The sequence below is a fragment of the Saimiri boliviensis genome, chromosome 9, assembly GCF_048565385.1.
Source record: "Saimiri boliviensis isolate mSaiBol1 chromosome 9, mSaiBol1.pri, whole genome shotgun sequence".
Lineage (NCBI taxonomy): Eukaryota > Metazoa > Chordata > Mammalia > Primates > Cebidae > Saimiri > Saimiri boliviensis.
The window spans coordinates 2,885,980-2,910,794 of NC_133457.1; the positions used below are offsets into that span (position 1 = coordinate 2,885,980).

The window sequence follows — 24,815 nt, forward strand, 5'->3', positions numbered from 1 at the left end:
CACCCTCAGATAATTATACCATAGCAGTAATGCTGCTAGTTAAGAGATTTGTTGCAAAGATATAAAGCAGCATGTATAGAAATTCTTGGACATCTGCTTAAGTTATAATTTAGTTTCTCCACATATCTCTTAATGGACTAATAAAACCCATAGTTAACTACAGTTTTCAAATAACAACTAACATATAATTTAGAGGTGCAGAAAACAGAATAAGATTTTTCTCTATAAAGTGCGTCTTTCCTAGGTAGGCAATCGTTAAACAAATATGAAGAAACGTATTTTCTGCTGTCAATGCTATTGTAGGTTATGAAAATAAATTCATTTAGAAATTTGTTCTAAAATAGTGAACTACCAAACTTAAATAGTTTGCTTTTCTTAGTTATCATTTCATCTGGAATGAATGACTGGAATGAACACATCAACCTTTGGTTAAATATTTAAGTTCTTCTGGTATAAGGTTTTGTAGCTTTAGGGCTCACATGTGCTTGCATGTGTATTCCCACATCTTTTCTGATGATCTCTGAAGAGGAAGCAAGAGGCTGAATGCCTAGGCATGCATAAGCCCGGTTATTTCCAGCCCTTTCCTATACAAACTCTTCAACATTGCAAATATTTTCAAACAAATACATTGATTAAAAGAATAACATTGTAAGGTAGTTTCATTTCTCATCTAAAAAGACGTGCACACAGGCAATTTCAATGAAAATGGATTTATGCTTAAATTATCTAGTTTATTACCTAAATTCCCTGCTTTGCCCTGAGCATATAAAAATTATTTAGGGTATAAAGCATTGAACCTTATAAATCAAGTAATCAATATTGATTATCTCCCCTCAACTTTAGTTTGCTTTTAACCTAAGATTAGGTTTATACTCATCACTAAAAAGTGAAAATGTGGCTAGTCACAGTGGCTCATGCCTGTAATCCCTGCACTCTGGGAGGCTGAGGTGAGCGGACCACGAAGTCAGGAGTTTGAGACCAGCTTGGTCAACGTGGCAAAACCCTGTCTCTACCAAAAGTATAAAAATTAGCCAGGTGTGGTGGTGGGCACCTGTAATCCCACCTACTCAAGAGGTTGAGGCAGGAGAATCACTTGAACCCCGGAGGTGGAGGTTACAGTGAGTCAAGTTTGTGCCATTGCATTCCAGCCTGGGTGACAAGAGCAAGACTCCATCGCCCACTCCCCACCCCCGCAAAAAAATGAAAACTAAACATACACAGACTGTCTCCAACGTTGCTTTGGTGGTGTATGATGGAGAAGTATGTTTCAATTAGATAGAGAAAATTCATGTGAGATATTCTGAAGCTATGTTTCCTAAGGGGAATTGCTTTATCCGATAAAAAAAAAATCATTGTTCAAATAAATTTCTAAAGATAAACTAGAACTTTAACCTGTCACCTAATAGAATTTTAGGGTTTGGGGGAATAATAGTTGCCAGATCTATTCAATGACAGTGTCAGTATAGAAAGCTGAATTTTCCACATGAGAGAAGAATTGAAGCGTAGAAGGGACACTCCGACAGTAACACTGCATAAACTTAGAAGCATGAATGTTTTCTACGTTTCCATCTTAGTCACAATCAAGGATAAAGAAGAAAAACTATCAAAATTTTATTCATAGACTTAAGGAGCTTTTATTGATAAAAACAACTATTTCTTTCATAGTAAGTTCTTTCTGTCAGAGGCAGAAATAGAAATCTGAGGCTTTAGAAGATATTTTGGGTTTCAAAGAGAAACTGCTACTTTATTGTGGAAAATATGTAGTACTCTGTGAAAGCTGCCTTACAGCAAGGAATTTCAGAAAAGATACAAGAAAGAAAACCAATGTGAGACACTTTCATTTTAAAGTAGTCCCTGTTTCAGTGTTTCCAACAGAAACAAGAGAAAAAGTAATAAGAAATATTTTTCTCCCTTATAAGACATACAACACTCCTGAAATTCTTGGAAAACCAACTGAGGCAAATTAGGGGTTTCAAAGCTAGTCACCTTTTAAGTTGTTGGGAAAAAAATTTGCAACTGCATTTAAATTGCTCTGCATAGCTTGAGATTTTCCCCTGGAATGCTTATGGCTCTTTTTTCATTCATACTTAAAAAAATACAATTTCATAACCAGTGTATTAGTACATCTAGTTGTGTTAAGAAGAGAAACTTCATTTCATAAAATAGAAACATTCAAAGTGGTTTAGGTCAGAATACTTGAATTCTTCATATTGAACACTTAATAGTGAAATTAATCTGAAACCACATTAATTTCCATTTCTTATAAGAAACTAGGTCATTAATAGCTCTATCGGTGAGAATAAACTGTGTCCTTATATCCTCTGCCGATAGGAACAAAGATAGTCCAGAACTTCTTGGAACTTTATCATCAAAATAGTATATATATATATATATATATATATATATATATATATGATTTATTTTTAATGGGTAATTCTTAAGTACCATTTCAATAACTTGCTTTACATATTCAGAAATGTAGATACAAGAAAAATATTAAATGTGCAAAATGTTCTTTTTATATGTACATTTAAAAAATACAATGTAATAATAGCTTTAAACTTGTCAAAAAGCCATTGGGGAAAATAAGGCTTCAACGTCAGAAAATCTGGTTAAATTAGAGCTTTTGCTTGTGAAATTGTAAACAAACTTTAAAAAATTCTCAGAGTTTTCTCAATTTTTCCCATCCAAGACGCTCTTGAACACATCAAGTCCTGCTTTGAAGTAAACCTGAGCTGAATTAATGCTGTTCAACACCTCTGACAGGGCTTCGTGAAGGGTCTCGTCTGACACAAGGGGTTTGCAGCGTTCCCAAGCCTCCACAAGTATTGAAAACCGGCTTGTCTGTTCATCAAGGTGGTACAGGATGTTTCTGAAAAGAAATACAAAATGTATAAATGTTTCATGCACCATGTTATTTTTCTATCAAAAGTTGGAATGAGTATTTCCAAGAGTCAATGATGTTTTCAATAAACGAATAAATTATAAAAATATTATATCACTGTTTCTCAACTCCAAATGAATTAATGAATTTAGACAGTGATCACCAAGTTTCCCATATTGATGAGAAACAGAGAGATGATCAGACATTATGTGCCACCTGATGCAAATACACAATACTGTGAAACAGAAAAAAAAGCAGTTCTGATAGAAAAAGAAAATTATATCTGAATCTGATGATGCTTCTAGATTTAATTGCTAAAAAATACAAGAAACAGAAAAAATATTTTAATTAGACCACAATCTATCATTAGCAAAATATAGATGTGGAAAACTTTATAAGACAAAAGACCCAGTTTATTCAACAAGTAAATTACAATGCAATATATAATTCAGGAGGAACCTATATAGACCAGAGTTTCTCAACCTTGCCCTCTTACTATTCTGGCTAGATAATTCTCTACTGTGGTGGCCACCTTGTGTATTGTAGGATGTTTTGCAGTATCCGTGGCCTCCACACCCTAAATATCAGTAGCATTCCTTCTTTAATGTAAAAACCAAAAAATGTTTCTAAATATTGACAAAATATCCAAAACAGAGCAAAATTGTCCACAAAAATATCAACCAATCACAAAGCATAGGCATTACCAGACCTGTATTTAAACAGTTTAAAATATGAGATGTAATACAAAACTGAATAGAGATTATTGGGTGACATTAGGAAATTGAAAATATTTTAGATGTGATAATGGTATCATCAATGTTTTCTAAAAGTGCCCTTATTATTTAGAAATATTAATACATGCTGTAATATTTGCAAATGAAATGTTATTATGTTTGGAATTTGCTTCAAATGTTTGGAGGGAAGATAGGAGAATAGAGCAATAGTATAGGGGCAATACAGTTGACAATTCGTCATTAATTGTTGAAACTGGGTAATAGAATTCATTACACTGTTCTCTCTTCTTTTATATATGTTTGACATCAAGAATATCATCTGGTCACAAGGGTGGAATGCATAATAAGATGGTGCCCTGTAACTTCGTCAAATTGCTGAGAAAGCGAAATTTCATTTGGGAAAGTCTAAGACAGTCACCTTTATTGAATGATAGATACAAATAGATGCATTTTGTTAGGAAGCTATGAATTACCGCATCATTGGCTTATTTCCCACCCAAACCAGCTGAAATCCCATGGTCTAATAAGAGAGGAAACATGTAAATAACTGAAATACATTATTCTAATTGTTACAGTAGAGATGTAAGGTCTAGTTATAACAGATGATAGATAAATGCTACTGGGAAAGGTCAGAAAACGGTCTAAAATGGAGAATATTTACACAGCATCTTGAAAGATGATGGGAACTACAAGTTACAAAAGTTTAGAAAAAGCAAAAAGCTAAAACACATGAAGGCAGGACAGCATCCTATGCAGAAGAAATGGAAAGAATGGCATAAGAAAGACACAAAATTATAAAACAGCATGATATCCTAAGTAAAATCAGCATTAGCATTTCCATAAGACCAGAGGATAGGGCCAGAATGGGCAACTATAGGAGCAGACATGGGAGAACAAGCCATTGTCATATCATACAGGGCCTGGTATACCAAGGTAAAAGATCACGCTTTTTTCGATAAGCAATAGGAAACCAGAGAACAGCTGTCAGCAAGAAAGAAGAGTGATTATCTTTCATTTTGGAAGAATCACGTTGGTTGTATTATAGGGCCTGGAGAACAGAAGGTCACTTAACTCAGATGAAAAGTGACAAAGACTTAAATTACATGGTGATGACTTAGTTTGAAAAGATGGCATCAGGGTCACAGCACAAAATTTATTAACTTACAATTTTCTCTAGCACCAGCATCAACATGATAGAGTTCTTGATTGCCATTTCCTCTCTCAACAATGCTTCCCTGACTCAGCCTCACCAGCACTTCTCACCACGTACTCTGTAGGGATTAGTGGGCAGTGAAATCTACCTAATTCTGCAAGCCGGAACCCTGTAAGTCATCTGCTTTCCTTACACGTCCAATTGGCTTCTGATACTCATTTATTCATCTCTGTGTCTTATCTGTTGTGATATCCTGATCTATATTTTTGAGGATACGTTATGATCTCATTGCTTTATACTTCAGAGTGAAGAACATATTACTTCTCAATCAAGTCTAGTTCAGTGCTGTGAAGATAGGAGGTCTTTAGTCATGGTGATTTAATTTACTTAAATTTTTATCCAGCTTCCTTCAGTGCTGGGAACTCAGTAGACCCTCAAAAATGTTGATATAAGCGATATTAATTCAGCTTATTTTTCATTTTAAGCCCCAATTAATTTAAGAACAGTAGATTTTGTCTCTTTGGAGAGAGATTTCTGTTGACAATGAGTGGGGGTGGGAAAAGAAGATTCCTGAACAGAGAAATTATTTCAATGATCTTGTTCAAGACAGAAAAATTTAAATGGGAACTATCCCTAATAATGCAATATTGTTGAGAAACTTAAGTTTACTGTTGAGGAATATTAACTTTACCCTGCTCCCATGGCTCCCTTATGGAGAGCACCTTTTAGTTTGTAATTAGTGGTGGGTGGGTAACAGCTGCCTACTTGGTATATTTTTGAGTTGTGGGTAAATATGGAACACTTGTTTATTAATAAGAGTAACCTGTTTAAGAGAGAATAAATATGAGGATCAGAATCTGTTTGGGGCCTTCAGCCTGGAAAGCTGTCAGCCCCTGAGGCTCTCAGCTCAGTAGGCTGCTGGTCCCCCAGATAGATCCACTTTGCTGTTCTATCTAGTGTCTTCCTCTAATTGCCTTCAGTGCTGCCTGGGTCTCCTGGATGAGTTGGTACTTGGTACAATATCCTTGATCTTCATGCTTATGAGTAAACTTGGCATAGTATTAAGAAAATAGAGCAGCACAAGAAAGATACTTTCAAAATTCTGAATATTCTTGAATTCAGGTTTACATTTTGTGTTAAGAACAATACATTCCCTGAAAATGGGTAGGAGAAAATTACCTTCCAGGTGGAGTAGCAGGTGGGTTGTGAGCAATGCTCCAGTATGAGGGCTTGTGGAGTTTAGAAGCGCTGTAGCTCAAGGAGCACATAAGAGCAGATAGCACTGCCTCTGATGTAGGGGAGAACCCACCTGCCTCATCACCAAAACTGCTGACTTGACCCATATTTTGGTCACCTGGTTTGTGAAATGCACAATCTATGCCCATGCACACAACTGCTCCTGGCCTCTGTTACAGATGAGAAGTGTGCAACCTAGGAATAAAGTATATGTTCAATAAATACAAAATGGATTCATCATCCAGAACCAGGAAATGTCAGATTCCCTGTATACTCAGAAAATTTTGTCTCTACTTCCAGAAGCAGAACGCTCTTTAAAGCAGACATTTTCCCTTTTCTATTCCCCAAGTATTCTTTTTTTTTTTTTTTTTTTTGAGACAATCTTGCTCTGTTGCCAGGCGTCAGGCTCACCGCAACCTTCGCCTTTTGGGGTCAAGCAATTCTCCTGCCTCAGCCTCCAGAGTAGCTGGGACTACAGGCACGCGCCACCACGCCCAGCTAAATTTTTTGTATTTTTAGTAGAGAGAGGGTTTCACCATGTTGGCCAGGATGGTCTCGATCTCTTGACCTTGTGATCCACCCGCCTCGGCCTCCCAAAGTGCTGTGATGACAGGTGTGAGCCACCGCACCTGGCCTCCGCAAGTATTGTTAACATTAAAGAGATTTTCAGGAGAAGCCATTCAACCATGCAAATGTAATCATGTAAGAAATTATTTATGTATGTACATGTACATATCTATACATGTATTTTTATCTATAGAACTTTTGAAAATGTTTTGATGATATCAAAATGACCTAAACAAAATAGTGAAAATCAGTGAAATACATATTGAAAATTTCCCTAAATATTAGTTCTATTTCATAAAAATGAGAAACCAAATAATTTTAGAGAAACTTTGAGCTGTAGAATTGTTCAAAATAAAGACAAAACTGCCTGGAATATTTTTATATATGACAGAATCTAAACAAAGGTTAGTTTTTTCAGTTGGACGTAAGCTTTCTTCATTGCCATTCAGGAAAAATAATTGGTTTCTGGTGCCAGGATACCTATCAAACATATTTACATTCATAATCTACTATTTAAACAAACATAAATATAAATGGATATATATAAAAATATACATATGTTATGCATTTATATGTAAATGATAAAAAGTCATTTAATAATCAAGATATTTTAAAGATAAAAATGAATTAAACTATGCTTTAACTAGTCATGCAAAAATTACTGATTTGTAGAAAACTTATACTACTTTACCAATAAGAATAAACTAGTATAATAAAAAATTAATTGTTTTTCACATTTATAGCTTTGAATTATCTTCCTGCACTTTATGAGTTTCATGTTTAATTATGAATCATTAAATGGGAAGTTTATTTCCAGAATTTAAGAGAATGCAATAGATATTTTGAACTCCCGACCTCAGGTGATCCGCCCACCTTTACCTCCAAAGTGCTTGGATTACAGGCATGAGCCACCATGCCCAGCCGAGAATGCAATATATATTTTAAAACTGTATCAAACATTTTATTTCCATTCCTTGAGGACATATTGCTTAGTATACTGACAAACAAAAATAGTATAATCACTGTTATCAAGAACTACTCCTTAAATGAGTTGTAACATTGCAACTAGTATATTATGGGGGGCATGTTTCATGATTCTCAGGCTGTTATATGACTTTTCCACATTTTCAAAACCCAATGGCATGAAGTACGTTTCTACATTTACATTCTATGCTTATTAAATGTTAACTATTCATATTCAATTTAATGATAAGATGATATTAATAAAATATGCTCATAAAAGTTACAGATCAATACTGTGATGACAGTTCACATAAGCATGAACAGTCTCTAATATAGTTATACAAAATTTGCCAATAACTAACATAAAATATCTAAAAGAGATATAATATAGAAGAGTAAAAATACAACAAAAAAATGTTCAGGTATAAAATACAAGAAATTAGAATGATTGCTATTTTTTAACTGAAAATCAATAGAACATTTCCTAAAGGCCAATACAATGGAATGTGGAGTATGCCAGCGCTTACTTCTCCTAACTAGTAAGCAACGTAGTAACATGCTTTTATAATGACTGTAAACAAGCCATCTGAGCAGAAACGGATCTTTTTTTAGTTTGTGAAATTCTGCAAGTAGCTAAACACATTTTCCATATGCTACACGATTCAAGTAGTAGGCTTGTGGCAAGCTATTATAGAAGATAAACACTCATATCCATTTCTACTCAAATTGGATACAAATCAGCATAAAGCTACAGATACCGAGATTCTAGTAGAATACAAGTGACTAACGTTCTTTCATCCTCATTATAAAAACAAAAAACAAACAAACAAAAAAAAAACACTTCATTTTGGGTAGCTGCTGATGTGACTTAAGTTAGTTGATCTTTATTTTAATAGTAGAGATACGTTTTTCACCCTGATAAATTGTATTACCTTAAAAACAAATTGGGGCTAACAAAAACACTCCTTTAAATTTTCATGAGAAAGATCATTTCTCCTACTGATTTTCAGATGTAGCTCATCTTTTCCAGTTTCTCTTGTGTACTGAAAAATGCTTAGCTTCCTGCTTACATAAAATAAATTTCTGTATTTTGAATCATTTCTAAAAATATAGCATCATATTATATTACTTTTAATACTTAAATAGAATGTTAAAACAAAATCATATTTTTACATTTTATCACACGTGTTCTCATGTATTTCTTGGCTCTGAGAACTTTTACATATATAACCATTAATCCTAAGTACTCCCAAGAATAATCCTGTCACAGCAAAACCACTATTATACCATTTTTATTATGCAAATGCTTCTTGCCTGTGAATATTTAAATTAGATCAATACTCTTCCAGAAGCTTCTAATTCAAAAGCTCTTTGAATTCCCATGTACTGCTACCAAAATGGAATTGGTCAAATAGAATTAAAAAATACCAACAATATATACTATATCAGAATGCCCCAGTGGGTCTTTCCTCCATTAAAGACCCATGTTTTTCAGATTAGGGAAGACTAGAAATTGACCAATAGCCAGTCAGAAGGCACATGTCTACCAGAAAAATATGGTGGGAAGAAAGTGAGAATATATTTTAAGAGTTTCCATGTTAAGTCTGTCCTTTACAACCACAAGGACTCATATTCCTTAGTGAATCATTCCTGCTCTTCAATACACCTGCTTTAGTCCAATTTAGACCAGTTTCCTGCAGGAAGAATAGATTGTGATAGCATAGATTTAGTTCAATAAATCACCATCTTATTTGCATACACAGAACATGTATCTCAGAATGGCATGTAGAGACATCAGATCTAATTAAAATATTATTTAATTGAAATCATTTTAGTGGTTATCATGTGTAAAATAACATTAATTCCACCCTCATGCCTATCTTCCCTCATCTGTAACAATTTGGATCTTATAGATGTAATTCATACAGTTATCCTGAGCCACACACAACACAAAGAGACTACTGAAAGAAAAGTGTAATTTATTATTGATGACACTAATGAAATTACAACACACATCACTCATTTTAATGGACCTGTTTCAATGACACATCATGGTGACCAGGAAAGAACAGTGCCAAACTCAGAAACCTAATTAATAACACCCAGCAGTATCAGTGAAGGAGATGAAATATCTTTACTCAACTAACAAATCTTTCCCTCTCTACTAAAGCAAAAGAAAACTGAAAAAAAAAACAAAAACGAATTTTGAAACAAAGGCAACTAGAATCTTCCTGAGTCATTTCCGTGTGCTTGAATTTGAAAATTAATGATGGAAACGATGACTCTTTTTCAAATGTTCCTTCTTATATTCATAAATGGTCACAGGATGCCATCCATTGTAAGACTGAATTAACATTCATTATATCCCATGTTGAGAAACTTCTAAATGAAATCACCCTAAATAATAAGTCATGTCTTTCAAAACTGACTGGATACAGATGCTGAATGCAGAGATATAAGGCCAGCTAAATTTCATGCAATTGTTGCTAGTTATTTTAGGGATTATACTAACTGTACTCCATGGTTACCAGTGGATTACTGTATTTATATCCACATCAGAGGAGAATGTTTGACTCGGATACCACGTGCATGAGAATTCACAAAATGCATGGCTACACTATTTATACTACACATATCCTTTGAGCTAAATTTGAATTTGTTCTATACTGGCAAAAGCAGAATGAGGATTAAGACTGCTGTTGATACTGTCAAGCCATAAACTCACTCTGCAGACAACTGAGGCACAAAGAGATGTGTGGTAGATTGTTGAAGAAAATGGTTGCAATTGTTTTCCTGTGTGCAGACTCCTAAAAAAAAAAAAAAGAAAGAAAAGACTTTGTGGACTTCTCCACCTCTTGAATTGGGTTTGGGACTTGAGTAACAGAATATAGCAAATTTAGAGAGCCCATGCCCCAAAAGCTCCTGCATGCTGCTTTCTCTCTGTCTGTTCCCTCCCCAAAGCTTTGGCAAGGGACCATGCTGCTATGCTGTGTCTTCTGTCTGCCTGTCTGTCTTTCTTTCTGTCTGTCTCTCTCTGTCTCTCCCCTACCCTCCCTCTCTACCTTTCCTCATTCCCTCTTCCTCCCCTTTCCCTCTCCATTTCCCTCCCCCTTCCCTCTCCCTGTCCTTCCCCCATCCCTCTCCCTTTCCTTCTCCCTTTGCCAAACCACCATGTTACCCTGTGAACAATAGTGGGTTAGTTAAGCCTGCTGAAAAAGGAAAGAACACAAGGAGCTGGTGAGTAGAGGTTTTCCTTTACTGGCTGGCGGCAAGACAACTTCAAAGCAGACACACCGGTTGCAGATGTAAATACAGGTAAGAAGACCCAGCCCAGCCCCAGACAGAAGCACTACTCAGCTAAATAAAGCCTAAATAGCATATTGAAGAATAACAGAAAAAACTAGTTATTGTTTTAAGCCATTAGACTTTGAGGTGATTTTCAATGGGGGAATAGATAGTTTATATAATTTGATAGTATTTTTATTCCTATGAGAATCTATTCCTTATTCTCCCCTAATACCATTGACAGAGTACAATATGAATTTGACAGTTCTTAAATGACTAGCTAAATTCAGGAGATATCATTAGTAAATCATGTCAAACAGTCCTCATGAGCTCTGCATTACAAAGTTGGGATATCTGTACTGGTTTATTAAAAGTTTAAAAATCTGTTTACAGAGTGACAGATGGAATTTTCACATAAAACCAAAACCAGAGTCAGTGATTGTGACAGACTGAATGTCTTCCTGCTCCAAATTCACATGTTGAAGCCTTAGCCCCTGAAAGTGCCATGATATTAGAAAGTAGAGCCTTGGGGGTAATTAAGTTTAGATGAGGTCACGAGGGCAGAGCCCCCATGATGGGATTAGTGCCTTTATATGAAGAGAAGAGGTACCAGAGATTCCTCTCTTTACCATATGAGGATGCAGTAAGATGGGAGCCATTTACCAGACAGACAGAGTACTCTCACCAGAACCTGGCCAGGGTGGCATCCTGATCTTGAACTTCCCAGTCCTGAGAACCCTGAGAAATAAACGTCTGTTGTTTAAGCCACCCAGTCTGTAGTATTTTGTCTTAGGGAGGCTGAGTTGACTAAGAAAGCCATCACAGCATAATTTTTAAAAATATGAATTATCTTGAAGAGGTATAATCCAAGAAATAGATAAATGTATCTTTTCATTTATGATTAAATGTAAAATACAGCAGGGACTGTAGAGAGAGTAAACAACTGTGTTCTTTGCAGTTACTGTCGAGAGTTCTCAGTCCATCTAACTACATTGTTTTTCAAGAGAAATTTCCCGAGTAAGATGATATCATTTAGGATATTCAAGTGAGATTCCCATTTCACTGCACAGTGCTTGACAGTTTAACCATAAAGAAAACTTGTATTTTTGCATCAGAAAATCTTTTACAAATTCAAAAAGGAAGGCTAAAATCAGATAAAGTTAACACAGTCCTTAGTGCCTTTCAGAATTTGGAGAAGACAGTGATACAGCTGACTAGTTTTTCACACACATTTAATTGGTTTCTTGTTTTTATTTATATTTCATTACAACCATTTTCTTTCATCTTGTCTCTAACTGTATGTATAAACTCAAATTCAATATTTACATAATTTTTCATTCTTTACTTATTTGAAATGCATTGTCTCTTAGCATTTCAGCTTCCGCTCAGTAGGTAGAACCTGTCACTCTCCAAAGACAATTTTATTTTAATACCCTACAGGCTTTTTACAATTAATATAAGAATGCATGTGCTTTCATCTACACTCCAAATATTTGCATTGTCCTTTTTCCGTTGTTCTTTAGTTATCTCCACTACCTCTGGTAAACAGTAATGCTCAGGTCGCAAAACCAAACAAAATAGGTAATTCAGCTTTTTTTTTTTTTTCATAAATTTTCTGATTCCAATAAGGATGTGGACTATTTGCTTTGGAAGTTCACTCTAAAGCCAAAGTTTGTCATTTCAGCTGCGTCTATTTGAACAAAGTGAGTAATTCAGGCAGGATTGATTTTCTTCTGCTTATTCTACTGAACAGCCATTATTAAACATCTAATATGAGTAAGTCACTGTGTTAGTTGTTTAGGGATACAAACTAGAAATTTGCAGTGTATGTTGGAAGCCAGACATGTGATGAATAAGTCAAAATATTATTTTGAACTTATTGTTCATATAATACTTTTGATAAATATTATATGGTATATATATATATGGTAAAAGTATTATATAAACAATACAATATTGTTCATATACTTTTAATAAATACTATATGGTATATATCATATATATACCATATATATAATATATATTATATATAATAGGTATATAATATATATTATGTATATAATATACCATATAGTATATATCATATGGTATGTATATATAACATATATTTATTAAAAGTATTATATGAGCAATATTGCACTGTTTATAAATTAAAAGTATTATATGAACAATACTGTATATAGCATTTATTTGAAGTATTATATGAACATATTATAAGAACTTATTGTTCATATAGTATGAACAATAAACTTTTATTGTTAATAAATACATATATGGTATATACTATATTATTTTATTTAATACTTTTAATAAATACTATTAAACAAAATACTTTTAATAAATACTATATGGCATATAGTATTTATTTATTAAAAATAGTATATGAACTTTTATGAAAAGTTTTATTAAAAGTTCATATACTACTTTTAATAAATAAATACTATTCAATACTTTGAATATTTTTATTTAATAGTACTTTAATAAATACTATTAAATATTTTTAATAAAAGTTCATATACTACTTTTAATAAATAAATACTATATGCCATATAGTATTTATCAAAAGTATTACATGAACTTTTATTAAAAGTATATTTATTAAAAGTATTTATTAAAAGTATATGAATAATACTATATAGCATATAGTATATATATAGTATATATAGTATATATATGCTATATAGTATTATTCAGATATATAATACTACTACTATATACCATATATATTATATATCATATAAATAATAATACTGTATACCATAATAATACTATATACCGTATATATATGCACCATATATATATATGGTATATAGTATTTATATTTGGTATATAGTATCATTATATTATATATAATACTGGTATACAGTATAATAATACTATATACCATATATAATATATGGTATATATGGTATATATGGTATATGCCATATATTATATACGGTATATACCATATATACCATATATTAAATATGATATATAGTATTATTATACTACATATATATAGAGTATAGTATTATTCATATAATACTTTAAATAAATACTATATGAGGTTATTTAATTTTATGTTTTATAAGTTCTTTTAGTTTATTCTATATTTATATTAGACTATTAGAAAATGCTGCTAATAATACATTTTTGTGTATCTTGCTTTTCCGTATACTATTCATTGTCATGCAGTACAAAGTCTACAAATATTCTATGCAGTGCTCACTGTGTGCTTTATGGTTTAGGAGAAAAGTTCCTGGGGTAGTTCTTCATGGTATGAATTTGACTTGGGTTATCTGATCTCAATTGTCATAATATTGATTCAGGTAACACAGTCCTAATTAAGCATAAGGTAATTCTTTACCCAAACAGATTATTTCAGAAATATGCATGTGACAAAATGTTGGCAAGTACATTTAAGAGGTTTCCTGCAGGATTCTAAAATCAGTAATTCCTTGGATTTCTGAAAGAAACAGCAAAAGCTAATCCATTTTTTCCTTTCAAAAAGTGTGGGTTATGGATATGAAATCTAACAAATCTTTTCCCACTGGGAGGAAAATCAGTCTTAAGATGAGCTTATACTATGGAAGGTAGAACTGAGAGACTGAAAGAAACTTATTCCTTGATGACGTGACTGCAATATTGCATCAATCCAACCTAACATCTTCAATTCCTCTTGATTTTCGATTACATGAGTTAAGCCAGTGTGAGTAAGGTTTTATGTTCCTTTCAATTAAATGTATCCAGATGTACTATACTTATTGATTACTTACTATAGTTATGAAAAATACATGGATATTTTCTTTTATAATTATAGATTGAATTTTATTTGACTAAAGAATTTAGATAATTCATTTAGTTGACATTTGAAAATGATTGCCTTGGGGGTCAAAAATGCATGGTTTCTCTTAAATAGCAAGTATATTATTCAAGATGATTTGAACACTTCAAAATCATAGAATATTGTAATGGTTGCTTAATTTTAGCTAGAATGAAAAGTAAGTACAAAGTGCAGCAATTGACCTACTGAAGCTATAAATGTTGATCACATAGGTTGAGGTATTTAATGAAAGAATGATTTAATGTAAAATTACACAAACTAGAATGATTACATTTCATATTTTTAAGAATTGTTACAGATGTTAACACAATAAATATTCACTTTGAAAATGTTACAAAAAATAATATTTTAAAAAAGCACTCTGGTACTTTTCCTTAACTGAGTGCATTTCCTCACACTTTATTGGTGTGTCACTATTTGTAACAACTTTTGCTGGCATAGAAGTGGAAATGTTGCTGCTTTATTTGTAAACAAATAGACACAAAAACAACATATTATACAATTTCCTAAAAGTAAAATCATCTGACTTCAAAGTACCATGAATTTTCTTAAAATGCAAAGTTCTAGACAGGCAAATTTTTACTGATTATATTAAATGGATTGTGAAAAGAATTTCCAAGTTGTGAGTAAATAGTAGAAATATCAGTTTTTTTGCTTTGGGAACTCTAAAAATCATCCATTTCGTCTGCTGTGAGTGTCAGAGGGTGGAAGAGGGTCCTCAGTACTCAGCACAAAACAGGTGTGCATGTGGTTATACCTATCAGAAGCTAATCATGTCCAATTTAAGAATAAAATAAGTTTATTGAAAAAATATATACTGTATCTATTGTATATAGTATATATTTTATGTACTATATTCCATATATGGAATAGTTTACAGAAATGATAGAAAAGATTAAGAACCAGGCAGTAACTAAGGGAAGCTACAGTCAGTTTAGAACGTCAATGTTTGAGACACCCTTACTGCCACCATTGCATTGAGCACACTTCTCTAACATGACAGTCTTGCTGCCTCTACTTTTGCTCTACCAACAGACTCTGTCCACAATAAGAGTGAATAATGCTGAACTGCTCCAATGTCTTGGTTTCTCTTTTTTCAGATGTAAAGAACTGGGAGGGGTCATCCAATTGCCTGAGCTTAGGGCACATGCCTTTACCCTAGCTCAAATACAGATACTGGACCCATTAACCTTCTGTGGGGCGACATACGTCCTGCTCCCCCTAGGCTTACAGGAGACTCCCCCCATACAGAAAACAAGTTTTGATATCAGGCACTCAAAAATAAATTTAAAAAGAGCAATATCCACTACTGGTAATAGGGAAAGTGTATTTCCACAGGATTATTTTAGAATTATCCTCTAGTTGCTGCCTGCTATATAGCATGTTTTTCTCCTCATATTAAATGTTAGCAAGTATTCTATAATATTCTAGGAATCATTATCAAATTCAATGTGCGTAAGAATAACCTGAGAAATTTTTAAAGATGTTTATGAGATTCACATGCAATAGATCAGAGGTGTTTTATTTGAGTCTGTGTTTTTCCCTGCTCCCTAACTTAAACCTAATGCATGACACCCACATAAACTCAGCAATTCCTCCAGTGAGTTTTACCTATGCCAAGACATCTTGTTTTGTTCCCAAACCAGTTTCTTATGGTGACATGTGTAATTACATACAAAATTACACAATTTAATTAGCATTATGTAAATAATGATAGTTTAAGTATGAAGGAGTTATTTTTTTTTGAAAATGAACCTGAATATTTTGGACAGGCTTACACAGACTAATAGATAAAATTTGAAAGTATTGTTCAATTATATGTGAAGACATAACTGAAAAGATTCTTAGTAAGGGGAGGGGAGGAGTAGAGGGAAAAGGTAGAAAAAATCTATTTTTCTACCTTTTTTTGCTCCCGGGGCAGGAAACTGTAACTGGAACTCTTACATGATGCATCATATGTGTTGTTTAAACAAGAAAGTAAACCTAGAATTCCAATCCACAGAACAATACTCAAAGACAAGTTATTTGTCTTATATCAAAAGATTGATAATGAGTGTTTCAGTTAAACTGCTTTTTCAAGGATCTAAAAATCTACTGGTTCTGCTTGTGTCACATAAAAAGATGTTTATCCTTCAGGCAATATTTAGTCAAAGCTATACTCCTAAAAGCTGAGAAGACCAATAGGTATCATCCTGAGTTCCAACTCTCATGGACTGAGGGGTGACTTGAAGTAGTAGATGAACCGTGGATCTGGGGCTGTTTGTGGCCCCCAAAAGAAAGATGTCTGTCATTACTCAGACTCCTGTTCATAGACCTTGCTTCACTGAAGATTGTCTAGTCAATTTCCTTGGTAGGCAACGCATAGGTTTCTTTAGGTAATCAATGCATGTATAAACCAAGTTATCAAAATGAAGAGAAAAAGTCATTATTGGTGTTGGCAATTAAGTTAGCCAATCCTAGTAAGTCTTGTGAAATTTTGTGTTCTAAATCCTCTGCTCTTCCTGTTTACGAAATCTGAGCTGACTAAATAATTGTTACATTTCCCATTTACTAGATGCTGTAGACTCTGTGGTCGATGCTTGTGTAAACAATTGCCCAATCCATTATTAATTTATTAAATTACATTTAAGGAAAACAAATGCATTTGTATTTTTTTATTAATAACTCTGAGTTTCAAGGATGTTTTGCTCTTTGTGTAAGATGGGTGTCACTATCTGAAATAAACACTAGTTTTTAAAGCAATTGACTTTATTCAGTGGGCTCAGTTCTATTAATCTATATCCACCTATTCTCTTGAAACCTAATATTTAATATATGCAGAAAATAATACATGCAGTTCTTAACTGTACCCTTTGGAACTGTGGCCCTAAGTAGAGAGGAATAAAAGTAATAGGTTACTTGCACTAGACATCTTGATACAAGTCACCTTGACATTTTGTTCCCTGCTTAATGAATGTTCTGGCAGGCATGCTAATCCAATATCCTGAAAACAACATTACTCAGTGAATTCTGAGCCATACAAAAGCCAAGACCTCAAGTAGCAGAATATGTTCTCAGTTGAAATTATGTAAATGTCAGGTAGTCTGTGAGACGATTCTTCAATTGTATAAAATACATCAAGATGATTAAGTCATATGTGATGGTAAGATGATAGAATATTGATACTTTTAACACAGATGAGACATATCCAAAAAAGTCTACATTTTGATATAAATAAAGTTGTAGAAACTCTCATTATATCTAAGAAAATTTAGAAAGAATTTTACAGTAGGAGTTGACAGAAATTAAAGAAAAATGATTACCTTGAGAGTTCATTCATCAAGTATTTCATAGGCACCAACTGCTATGTGGGATATAAAAGAATTACAAAAGTAATCTCAGTTCCAAAGGGATTGCTGAGTTTTTATTTAATTTAAATGGGAGTGACTAAGTAGTTTCAGTCTTTTGCATATTTGGCTAATATACTTACAATAAAACAAGAAACCCCAAAGTTAAGGAATTCTATCTATTTTTCTTATTCATGAAAATCTTGAAATATAAATTAAATTTTGAACCAGTGTGAATATTTTATCTTCCCTCTCTCGGAAAGAGATAATTTAGAGATGTTAGAGATCATTTGTAAAAATACCCTGTAAAATCTACCTTGTAAAAATACCATGATATGCTAATAAAGATTTTAGTGGACATCGCAGCCTGTTACGTACGTTTGTATTATTTTCTATAAATAATTATGATAATTATTTGCCTTCATATAATTATTTGAGTAAAATTTCAATATTGTTTTCTAAGAAATATATTTATATGACCATCTAGCTATGACTGCTGATACTAATGACTATTAGCTTAAAATTAAACTACAGTCATGTATTACTTAACTACAGGGATATGCTCTGAGAAAGGCATCATTATATTATTTCATTATTGTGCAAACGTGTGATAGCCTGTACTTGCACAAACCTAGATGCTACAGCCTACTACACACCTAGGCTACCTGGTATACTATTGCTCCTCAGCTACAAACTTGTAAGCACAGACCTGTACTGTACTGAATACTGTATGCGATTATAACACAATAGTAGATATTCATATATGTAAATATATCTAAACAGAAAAGGCACACTAAAAGTGTGTCTATATGTGTCCTATATGATATAAAAAATGGCCTTGCACAGTGGCTCATGACTTAGGACTACCAAAGTCCTAGCACTTTGGGAGGCAGAGGTAGATGAATTGCTTGAGCTCAGGAGTTCTAGACCAGCCTGGGCAACATGAGGAACCCCATCTTTACAAAACCACACAAAAATTAGCTGAGTGTAGTGGCACACACCTGTAGTCCTAGCTACTTGGGGGCTGAGGCAGGAGGATCACTTGAACCTGGGAATTCAAGGATGCAGTGACCCCAATCACATAACTTGCACCCGCACTCCTGCCTAGGTGACAAAGTGAGACCCAGTCTCCAAAAACAAAAAAAAAAGGGGGGAGGGGGTGGATAGAACTGCCAGAGAAGATTTCAGTTAAACTGGCAAGAAAGAGAAGAAATTAACAATCTGGCTTTTTTATAATAATTTTAAAAATAACAGTTTTCGTTCCCTTCATGTATATACATATATAGCTAGATATAGGTACAGAAGATAGTATCTATGTAGTATGAAGTGAACCAACATTATTAAAAAGCTGCCTATCCATCTATCTACGGACTGATAGGAGTGACTGCATGCCAGACACTGTTCTAGGCAGGGGGCGAGATCAGGGACTGAGCAGATGAGCCCTTGCTGCTGTGGGTGAATTTCTATGGGGCGGACAGAGAACAGACAGACAGGCGCGCGCGCGCGCACACACACACACACACACACACACACACACACACACACACAAAGAAAAATGGCTTTTTTTCTATCTCTGTAAAGAATTATTGAATCTGTAAATTGCTAAACTGAAGAACTTCTGCACAGCAAAGGAAACTATCAGCAGAGTGAGCAGACAACTTACAGAAGGGGAGAAAATTTTTACAACCTGTGGATCCGACAAAGGTCTACTCTCCAGCATCTATAAGAAACTCAAATTTACAAGAAAAAAACCAAACAACCCCATTAAAAAGTGTGCAAAGGACATAAACAGATACTTCTCAAAAGAATAATTTCATGCGGTCATCAATAAGCATAAGTAAAAAAGCTCAACATCATTGATCATTAGAGAAATGCAAATCAAAACCACAGTGAGACACCTTCTCACACCAGACAGAATGGCTATTATTATAAAGTCAAAAAACAGTGGATTCTGGCAAAAAAATAAAGCAGCGGGTTGGGGGTGGGGGAGACCATGTACCTGTATAAGGAATTTACCGTGAATGGAGCTTGAAGGACTGGAAGTTTCTCTGTTTGAGTCAGTGAGTGATGAGAGAATGTGAAGGCTTAGACTTTACAAATACTATAAACTTAGGCTGTACTAACTTTATTTTTAAAATAGTTTTCTTTTTTCAATAATAAATTAGCCTTAGCTTATTATAACTTTTTTACTTTATAAACTTTGTAATTTTTAAAACTTTTGGACTCTTGTAATAACACAGCTTAAAACACACATTCTACTGCTGAAAAGTATTTTCTGTATATCTTTGTTCTAAAAGCTTTATGTTTTTTTTTTTATCTTTTAAACTTTTTGCTAAATATGAAGATACAAACAAACACATTAGTCCAGGCCTACACAGGACCAGTATCATCAGTATAGCTGTCTTCCACCTCCAGTGTCTTGTCCCACTGGAAGGTCTTCAGGGACACACTTGGAGCTGTCACCTCCTGTGATAAGAAGGCCTTCTGGAATACCTCCTGAAGGGCCTGCCTGAGTCCATTTTACAGTTAACGTTTTTCTTTTTGTAAGTAGGAGCACGCTCTAAAATAACAATTCAGAGTATCATACAGTAAGTATATAAACTAGTAAGGAAGTCGTTTACAATTATCATCAAGTATCATGTACCGTACTTAATTATATGTACTATTTTTATATGACTGGCAACAGTAGCTTTGTTTACACCATCATCCCTATAAACACATGACTTATGCATCGTTCTTGTCATTACCAGGCAATAGGAGTTTTTCGGCTCCATTATAATCTTATGAGACCATTGTAGTATATGTGGCCCATATTTGACTGAAACATCGTGATTCAGCACGTGATTTTATAACAGAGATTTGTTTTTTGTGTATTATCTTAGACATACTCATAAAAATCCCATTAAAAATAATGGAAATAATTTTTGAAACATTTCTCAATTCGAGAAATAACTGAAAACTAGGAGGATGTAAATTTCAAACAAGTGCATATTCAACTTTATTCAGGGTTTCACTTTTAACTGAGTTCCCAGATATTTAATGTCTTAAAAATAAGTGTTAACTACAAATTGAAATTACACATTTTTAAGCAAAAAAAAAAAAAATACTTATCAGAAAACAGTATGCTGGATACTTGCAGTAGGTAATTAGCTTCACCATTAATCTCTCATGTGCCTTTTGAAGGTAAGATTATTAAAGAGTTGAGCCCAAAGGCAAGGAACACATAGCAAGGAAGATATAAAAATAATAATATTTTAATCATTAATTAACAGCCAATAGTTGTGATATTGATATATTTATCAAATAACATTTTCAATAATGCCTATTCTTAAAATATTGACATGTTAACATTTAAAAACATGATTTCATTGAATGTGTCTATTCAACTCCAAACAGCAAGGTAAACTCTGCTTTATCTTTTTTAATGGAATTTGAAAATTGCTTTTCACTTTCCAAATGGAGATGAGGTACAGTGATAACAATCGTTATTGCTACTATTGAACAGCTGTGAATAAATAAAGGCTTTCAAGATAAACCATACCAGTTTTGCCCTCCTGTGGTTTTATTAACACATAAAGCATCCGCTCAGAGAAAATTCTTGTCTGACAGTATTTTGGAACCATTTCTTTTTTATTCTTGCTAATTTAGTATTTGCTATTTGTCTGTACATTTTTGAGATGTGTGTGTATATATGTATGTAATTTATGTAAAAATACTTGTATATGTAAATTTATATATGCAATATGTGTACACATACTGTGTGCTGTGCGGTGTGTTAAATCAGTCCCACGCTAGATTATGAGGAAAAATTCTAAATTCTTGGCCCCCTCCTCAAATCATATAATGGAAAAGTAAACTACTAATTATACTATGAAATGTTACATGTTATAGTAATAAAAATCAATAAGAATAAAAGACATTCCACACTAAACAATGTATTTCTGTTCTAAGAGACAAAGGGCAAGCATGAAAGTAAATATGTGAAGTTAAAAAACCTTGTGTTACTTATAGGTTGTAGAAAATTTCCGCAGCAGCCTGTCTTCGTATTCTCCAATTATCATAACATTCTTTTCATTTCAAGAAACCTTAATTTTCATTATATTCCTAAATCTTAATTTGCATTATATTTGCTTTGTCAAAATAAAACTTTATTTACAGGAATATGACTTTAACCACTTGAATGCATAGTGTGAGGTTTACCTGAACACCTAGGTTTATATGCTTAATGCTATAAAGAATACATTACTCTTTGCCCTACTGAGGCAGGAAGAACACTTTAAAGAAGTAAACAAACAAAAAAAATGAATTATACCTAAAAGGTAATAACAGAGAGAGGGAAAAATAAGAAGACAATACTAAGTGGTCAATATCAAAATTATGTTCATTTAAGTGTACATTTCATGCTGTTTCCCATGTAAGAGATCAAAATACACTGTCCCCAAATATGTTGTTTTGGCATATTTGTTATTTAGAGTAAAAAACATTTGAAAAACAGCTGATACAAGAAGGGTACTCTGAAGTTTCTTTTTCTTCCTGAAAGCAGGAGATTAAATTCCCTTGTGAAAGACATACTTACCACTAGAGAAGTGGAGGCTGACAGAAATCTACACAAGTAAATCTTGTTGAACTAACCAGCCAATCTTATCTTTCTAGTCACTTGTCCACAATTCACTGCCCTAGCCCACACCCCATCTTTGTCCCTTTTCCACAATTTCCTATTCTTTGTTCAGCCTAGTCTGTAAGCATTCAACTTCATTTCTTTGAATCTTCGTTTTGTGTGTGTGTGTCTGTGCAATGGCTCTCATATATATGTAAAAATTACAAATTAAAATTTATATGCGTTTCTCCCGTTAATCTGCCTTAGTTCTTAGGCTTAACAAGAAACCCTAGGAGGGCAGAGAACAAATTTTGCCTCCCTTCTTCCACAACACAAGAATCCTGGCCCGTCACCAACACTCTCTCTCTCTCCATGATCTGGAGCACATAAAAGATATTTAACTCTGAAACTTTTCTTCCACACGTGTAAAATGGGAAATACTGGTCCTTTCAACCTAGAGTTTTTTTTATAATAATTATAAGCTGAAACATGTAAAGTGCTTAGCACAGTGCCTCGCATATACAATAAGAAGCTTTGTATATGCAGATTATGCTATTTTTTTTTAGTGTCTGTGGAAAACATTTATTTTCTGAGAATCTAAAATCTGGACAAAGAGTACTGAACTTTAGAAAAAGCCTACACAAAATTGCCTAATTTCTTCCCTAATACATTAATAATGTAAGGATAAGGAAGTGAAAGAAAAAAAAAACTTTAAAAATAACATTGGTCTAGTCGGTCTGCAGGTATGTGATTTAAAATATCCCTGTTCTTGGCCGGGCGCGGTGGCTCAAGCCTGTAATCTCAGCACTTTGGGAGGCCGAGGAGGGTGGATCACGAGGTTGAGAGATCAAGACCATCCTGGTCAACATGGTGAAACCCCGTCTCTACTAAAAAATACAAAAAACTAGCTGGGCGTGGTGGCACGTGCCTGTAATCCCAGCTACTCAGGAGGCTGAGGCAGGAGAATTGCCTGAACCCAGGAGGCGGAGGTTGCGGTGAGCCGAGATCGCGCCATTGCACTCCAGCCTGGGTCACAAGAGCGAAACTCCGTCTCAAAAAAAAAAAAAAAAAAAAAAAAAAAAAAATCCCTGTTCTATTGAGGTATTGGCTGCAAACTTTTGTAAAATTAGAAAAATTAACAAATCCTTTCAAAAACCTCATCATCATCAACAACAACAACAAAACCAGAAACAATCAACCCCTAACGTTATATCTTTCTTGGTACATACACAGTAAACTACAATTTTCATTTAGAAAATCACGCTATTATTTGAGATGTTTGCATTTTGCTTCCTTGGGCACAAAATCCCACGTGTTCTCAACTGATTTTGTCATTAGTAACACAGAACTGTGAGACCAACAGATGACTTCTCCTTCTCAGAAGAGTTCCTCAAAAAGGAATTTTCCAGGAACAAAGGAGAGGCCACTTCCATAGGTCACTTCTAGGCCAAGGACATATCATGCTGAGGGAATGTGTTCTCTTTCCAGGTCCATGAGGGGACGTGGTTTTAAGGGCAAGAATTTCCCAGCACCATGCCCCCTCCCATCTCTCTCTATCCAGGAGTTTTATTTATTTATTTGTTTATTTTTTATTGCATTTTAGGTTTGGGGTACATGTGAAGAACATGCAAGATTGTTGCCTAGGTACACACATGGCAGTGTGGTTTGCTGCCTTCCTCCCCGTCACCTGTATCTGGCATTTCTCCCCATGCTATCTCTTCCCACCTCCCCACCCCCCACCGTCCCCCCATTTCCTCCGAGAGACCCCAGTGTGCAGTGCTCCCCTCCCTGTGTCCACGTGTTCTCACTGTTCAACACCCGCCTATGAGTGAGAACATGCGGTGTTTGATTTTCTGTCCTTGTGTCAGTTTGCTGTTTTAACGGTTTATGTTTGAATTTCGCGGGTGCGGGAAGAAACTCAGTCAATCACTCCCGTGGAAGTTCTAAGGAACTCCTGTCACCAGCCAGAGGAACTTGGAAAGGTGGGAATTTCTCCCAGGATAAACCCCCTGCTCCTTCACCCACACCGGATTCCAGCTCTCTGGAATCCCCTCCCACACGGTGGGAGCTCCCTGCAGGATCTCCCCTCTGGAATCCCCTTCCATAATCTTCGTGGAAGCCTTTCTCTTCTTCTCCTTTCCTTCTCTTTTCTCTGCCTAAATAAAATCGCCTTTCTGCAACACTTCTTGGATCCGATATTTACGTTTATGAGCATACGGCACACCGGCAGCGGCCCCACCACTT

The 24,815-nt window shown here is 34.2% G+C and overlaps 1 protein-coding gene across 7 annotated transcripts in view; it reads right to left on the reverse strand.

Annotated features, from left to right (window-relative positions):
- Positions 1-2,435: 2,435 nt before the first annotated feature.
- NAALADL2 (N-acetylated alpha-linked acidic dipeptidase like 2) overlaps positions 2,436-24,815 on the reverse strand; it is a 1,288,446-nt gene continuing 1,266,066 nt past the window's right edge. For all 7 annotated transcript variants that reach the window (XM_074405415.1, XM_074405414.1, XM_074405412.1 and 4 more), the window contains one exon: positions 2,436-2,872. In XM_074405415.1, the coding sequence (XP_074261516.1) occupies positions 2,674-2,872 (199 nt within the window). In that variant the 3' untranslated portion in view covers positions 2,436-2,673. The remainder of the gene's footprint in view (positions 2,873-24,815) is intronic.